Source organism: Harmonia axyridis, chromosome 7, assembly GCF_914767665.1.
Source record: "Harmonia axyridis chromosome 7, icHarAxyr1.1, whole genome shotgun sequence".
NCBI lineage: Eukaryota > Metazoa > Arthropoda > Insecta > Coleoptera > Coccinellidae > Harmonia > Harmonia axyridis.
The window spans coordinates 12,147,746-12,154,511 of NC_059507.1; the positions used below are offsets into that span (position 1 = coordinate 12,147,746).

A 6,766-nucleotide genomic window follows, 5' to 3' on the forward strand; every position below is an offset into this window, starting at 1 on the left:
CATTTCAAGTGCATTCCTCAGTCATTTCAGATCCCAATTTAGCGAAAATTTACAACTGCGATGCAGGTTGATAGGCTTCCCTAATTGACGTTCATTTACTGTAATTATGTAACTGTATAATTGGGATGCTTCGTGGTCATTTGACCTCATCTGGAATCAATTTCAGGCAATTACCAACATCGATTCCATTCATGACGAATTGGCATAGAAGATGATTGCTATGGCTGATCGTTGTTGCTATAATATTTCAGTGAAAATAGACGAAAAATAGTAACCTTGCATCACTATTATTCCGGTAGCTCTAACCGTTTTTCAGAGATATACGCCAAAAAATTGTTTAACCTATGATAAATACCAAGCACAATCAGATAAGAAGAGGATTTTTGACACAGCTTTTTCAATTTTGCTTTGATCAAACTTTCAGCTTATTGGGAATGCTGTTTTGATAGGACTATGATATTTTCATTTGATCAAAAGCAATGCTAGTTTTGTTTTCCTGGGTACTCTGATTTTCCAGAAAGTAGTTAAAAATGTATATGTTACACATTTACGTTTCTACTCAAGATGAATTAAATAAATTGTTTGAATACTTCCAATTCTGAACTAAGATGTATACAAATTATAATAAGGCCGTGAGATTGATGTTCATATTTATCTCGATATTTATCAACGTCCACTGAAAATCAGAATCTGAGCCTAACAATTATAATTCTGAGAATGGATTATTCCAATCTGGATATAAATTTAAAATATTCCTGGAAGTTCATAGCCACGAAACAAAACTTTTCGATGTAAGTTGAACTGTTAAAAAAATGTATGATGTGATCTTTGCATTATACGAAATAAGAAGTAGTTATGTCTTAGATGGAAAATGAAATCTTATTATGTCAAACATTGAATGAAATGAATATGGCAATGTAGAACCAAATGTTTAAAGAAAGGTAATCTTCATACTCTTACTGATTTCGAAGAAATGCCATACAAGAGAAAGTTTCCCTTTGACCCCAATAATATAACTGATGTTCAGACATTCGCACTAAATAGTTAAAGAATAACAAAACTAATGATACTCGTATTTCAGAGAGTGTTCTTTATCAGAGTTTGTAATTACTTTTACACAACATTGTATAGAATGATTGTCAACTCTTGAAGTACATATTTCAAGATTTCATTGATATATTTCTCAATCTCGACTTCTCTTGGTTCGAAATGTCTGGTTTCTGTTAAAGGTTCAGTAAGAGAAAAATATTCTAATAAAATTAAATATTTCTCAGAAATGTTGATCGATTGTTTCATTGCATGAAGCCTTCTTCAGTACATAGTTCCAAGCAGCATGGGATGAGTTCAAAAACAAGTATGAGATCAGTTTTTTTTAAGTACACCTGACCTTACTCTCTTAATCAGAGCATAGTACTATTTTTTGAGTAGCATTGCTGGATGAAAATTCTAAATGAAAGAAGAAGTTCGAGCTCGAGTGCAATTCTAAGGGTAGGAGTATCACAATTTGTTACACACTAAATAAGTAATGTGCAAAGTGTTTTTGCTAGAAAGGATTCATTGCACATATTTGCTTCTGTGGTGATTGTAGCCATTGAGAGTCTGATAATCTTTTATCTACCATTTTGTTATGTTTTTGCCCTCCTCATGAGTTTTTTAATATGTACTTATATTAAATAGTCGTTAAGACATAAAATTCTGCCTGCAAAATGTTCGATTTGCTGTAGCTAATGCCATTAGTTGACGGAATAGTAAACAGTTCGGTCAGAAGAGATGCATTAAGAGAAGTTGCTTATGCCATTAATTGACATTAGTCGACGGAATAGTAAACAGTTCGGTCAGAAGAGATGCATTAAGCGAAGTTGCTTAACAGCAAGAAACTCAAATGAAAGTACAGGAAATTTTGCAGAGGAATTTCCTCTCAGAGAATATTCGACAAGTCTATTTCATGAGTTCCAGCTTATTTAACATCAAGGAATCGTTATTTATCAAATATTGCAGAAGGAATCAATATTCTTCCACGAAGTGGCGAGTTTTTAAATGAACCAGTTTTAGAATTAGTCTTCTCATGGGTATTATTTTCTCTAATACACAGAATTTTCATTGAAATTAATAGAATGTTTCCATAACTGTTTTGCGACTATAAAACGAGTCGTTGCTATGGTATTTTGTTAGTGTTAAGCCCTCGAGTGTAATATTCATTGAAATTTCAAATTTACATTGAATCTATTCGGGACGTATGTGTAGAATTTTGTTTGTTATACTATCAACTGTGTCTGTCTTCAATTTTCATTAATTCTCATCAAGATATACAGCTTTAGTCAATTTTTTCGGGTCTTATGTAGAATCCCGTATTCATGTTTTTGCCTCATTGATTTCCTTCTTCATACTTCAAAATAGACAAAATTGCCTGTTCCTTCTTCGTCACCATGCCTAGTCTGGTCTTAAGTTGCCACTCCATGCTTTCTCAGTCGTCCGACCATTGATTTTCGATTTATATGAAATATTAAGGTATTTTCCGTTATCAAATCTCCATCCATTCTATTTCATATTATCTTCTTCAATAAGGTTTCAAGATTCAATCATTTAAGGACGGTTTAACGCAATAATTTTTTAAATTATTCTTTTTTTTTATTCAGTGTATAGCTGAATGTATAATGAGATGAAGATATCGTAAGTTTATGGGCAAATGAATGATGAGAACTTCTAGTGAAGACCCCAACAAAGAAGAAACATCCAACACCACAACACTTGAATTTGAATAACAGTTAGGCACTGTTACTTTCCGGATCTTGAACTTTTGGACGATACGCTCAATGATGGCTCCTCCAGTAGTTTACCGTGTGAACAAAAGAAGAAAACACGAACCCGAATTGCGTTCGATGAATAATTGAGATTATTTAAAGGTCGCTATAACGACCGGTCGCCATGGTAACACGTACAACGTCACGGCAAACCATGAGAAAGCCCGTGATCGCGTACCAGGAGACCACAACTTACCGTTAGCGGTGTCGAAATGGCCCCATACCGGAATGAAGACAGCAGTCGCGCCAACGATGAAGCAGATGAATCCTAGTACTGCCACGCATGTTGAATAAAGAGGCTTAGGCTCCGCCATATCACAAAAATAACATGTTAGCACAGAAAATCACAATGATCCCGGTCGAAGGACCAGTAGGGAGGCGCGCATGACGGCGGTTGGAGCACACTAGCCGGCCGCGTTTCTTCAGAATCGATATTGGAAGATTTTCGATCGGAATTCACCTGTTAATTTACATGGCACACTTTCCGGACACAGCACTATCACCTGACACGCCAATACGCCTGTTCACGGTGTCGATACGTGGGCGTCTTCGTCGAGTTGCGATTTGCGACGACTGCAGCTGGTTATTATAATCGCTCTAAAGACTGACTAAAGTCAAATATAGCGTGCCGTGTTTGTTTCACCTAGTGAAGGTGTGTCGACCATGGAAGGGGGTTCCGTAGAGTCGCAACTGAGCGGCAACGGTGGTATCGGATAGAGTAGCGCGGTGTTGTTGGTTCAAGCTCTATCCGTTGCGTAGGGGGCATTGGAGTGTTCTAACCTGCTGGACCGGTCGGTGCCTAGGTGCATGAGGATTCACAGGTCGCGGTTTTCATGACTGATATTATGCGGTACGCGCCAGTGGCGGGGATTTTGGATGGTGCAAGGTTGAAGGCGTTACGAAATTTGCAAATATTACATACATATTTGATGATCCTCACTTGATGGAAATTCTTTATCAAATGAGATGAAACAAAATAAATTTCCACGAATATCTTGTTGTTGTTTCGCCAATATAAACTAAACCTCTAAAAGCCACAGTGTTGTCGAAAAAATTGTTGTTAATATTGAAATATTGGTGTGAACTGATTTATTACTTTTCTCTACATTCATGCAAAAAGCAAAACTCTATTGAACTATATGTAGTGGAAAAAGGAGTTCTTTATTGCACTAGTGCAATAAAGTTTTCATTGCACTCATCTGTCATTCTACTTCAACGTGCTGTCATCATGACAAACAAATATTTCAGACTGAAGGAAATAACGATGGACAGTTACCAAGTACTAGTACGTTTACAGCAGTAACAAATCAAGAAGTGGATTTAAAAAGTACTTCACTACGAAATATTCATATTGAAAATTGCACCAATTGTTCATTCACTTTCAACATTGAGGGTAAAAATAAAGTTTGAGTTAAATTGTTCGTAACGTATTAATTCCTGTTTCAATGCAAATCGATATTAATAATAAAGTATTCAAGTTGCGCTTTTCATTTTACTACACCTAGTGCCGCACCTCAATAAATCATTTTTTGCTTTTTGCATGAACGTAGAAAAAATATTGTAACTCGTGCAAAAATTGTTTATTGCACTCGACGTGTTGTCCAACTCGGCCTAACGGCCTCGTCGAACAATTTCACGTCGAGTGCAATAAACATTCACTTTTTGCACTTGTTGCATAAATAACTATTAATTACATTATGATATACTTTCACATGTATCCCATGCATAGGCGTAATGAGGGTGGTTATTGAGGACATAACTCCTTCCCATTGTTTAGAAGAAATAAAAAACAACTAACAATTAAAGAAATAAAATTAAAAGATTTCGCTTCTTCAAAGTGGGGAGTCCCCATCTAACCCTTTATGAGGCACCTCTAGTTACGCCAATGATCTTACGTATAGAGAAAATCAAACAAGCATCAGGGCCGTGAAGTCGGTAGCTTTTGCGCGTTCATTCAATGCAATTTTTGAGCATTTTTCGCAAAACAGAGAGCCATATCATGTCGGTGTTGTCGAATTTTGAGACAAGAATAAAGTCCAACGATGAAGTTTAACTAACTGTTAACGAATTCATCCTCAAATATAATTCTGTCCGTCAGGCTGTCTGTAAACTGGTTAACAAGATATAATTTCATATATCATACCTATACAAGGTGTTTCCAAATTAGACGTGAACCATGAAGGACATGTTAGTATGACTCATTCGCTGTTGTTCAATCCATTTTTAATGATAACCTAAAATCATTTTACAAGATATTTGGATTCTTGTGATTTTTGAAAAAATTTCTTATCTTACTGCATTTTTCATAAATTTCTTATTGGTTGACCAAATTTGATTATAATTTTGTATTATTTTAGTAGCCAGCGAAAAGTTCGGAACTAACACTGTTAGAACAAACGAGCGAGAAGACTTAGACTAAATTTCAGGCGAAACGTAACAACTGAAGAACTAAAGAAGAGGTCACGTGCTTGTGTAAGGAATAGTGGAGGTCATTTCAAACATAATTTATGAATACAATTTCTACTGAAGTTTTGAGTTTGATTGCATTAAAAAAATACAAATTTAATACATTAATTTCCCTTATTTGCTTCTTTCCCATTTCGAATCAAAATCTGCTGAAACAAAACTAGTGCCTGCATTCTATCGAAAACTTTTTTAGGAAATGAAGAAGAAATTTGGGGTGTTTTAAAATAATTTTGTCATACATTAATTGTGGAATTCGAAAGTTGCAGACAAATTCATATCAGAAATTTACTTTCAAATCATACTTATTCTTATTCAACTCTAATTTTGAAGTCAGTCATCAGTAAGTCCAACCTTATCGTTTGAGACCATTCTCGGCTCAAAATTCTTAATAAACGGACATTGTACAAAATTATAGAGCTATCTGTTGGGTGAACGAGCGCTCCAAAAGGAATAAAGCTAGATGTTATGGTACAGATACTTTCATTGGAACAGGGTAATGGCATCATACCTATATAATTTTATTATTCGTCTCATTCCACAGGCGCAGATAACTGATAAGTCTGAATTTTCTTCAAGATCGTTCAAACATTTCTATAGCAGAATACTCCATGTACAAAATCTGGGAAATGGATGGAATAACGTAATAGCAATAAGCAATTTTAGTCATTTCCTCCCACAAATTGCTGAATAAGTTGAAACATATTCCTGGTATCTCGGATCGATATGTATACATTAAAGATCAGATTACGTCTCAACAATTTGTTGTTTTACGTGACTCAATTGAATTTATTGAATCATATTGGAGCATTTCGCAAAAAAAACACAGAATATTTCCATGATTAATGATCTGATCGTGTTGAGATTGTGCGTGTATATATAAAATAACAATTTAAAACTTCATGTGAAATTTCGTGATCATATCTCATCAGGACTATAGGAAACTAAAGCAGAACAACGAAAAAAATAATGTAATAATTCTGTAGCAATAAATCCAAGATGAGATTCTGCATGTGAATATGAAATCAAAATTTCAAGCTTTTTGCAAAAATTTGATTTCCACCCAATTACTGAAGTGTCAAAAATGATTTTCAAATAAATGTGATATTCCTACTATATGCGTTTCAATAAATACTAATTCCACCAATACTCAGAACATTACCAAAAAGAGTTATACCAACTAAAAGTTTTATTCAACGTAACTTCGGAGAATTAAAATGTTCGATGGCCATCAAGATCTCCGGATTTAACATCGTTAGAATTGCATTCAAAGAACAACATTTATCAATTATTTTGTGAAAAACGAAAAGTTACAAACTTTTCTTTTTCATTCGCGAATCGAAAATATTATTATTTTACAATGTAGAATATTGTTTAAAAAAAATATGTGAAACCCCATAAAGACCGGTGGATGTAAGAGGAAAAATCTTTAATTTCGATTTGAACTGAACAGTCACGTCGAACAGTATTCCCTGTCGAATGAACTCTCTAATTTTTCAGTT

General features: G+C 34.6%; 1 protein-coding gene across 1 annotated transcript in view; it reads right to left on the reverse strand.

Annotated features, from left to right (window-relative positions):
* The window catches only part of LOC123684370, a 72,297-nt gene extending 68,752 nt beyond the window's left edge, over positions 1 to 3,545 (reverse strand). Inside the window, exon 1 of the mRNA XM_045623601.1 lies at positions 2,998 to 3,545. Coding sequence (XP_045479557.1) covers positions 2,998 to 3,115 — 118 coding nt within the window. The 5' untranslated portion in view covers positions 3,116 to 3,545. The remainder of the gene's footprint in view (positions 1 to 2,997) is intronic.
* Positions 3,546 to 6,766: the final 3,221 nt, after the last annotated feature.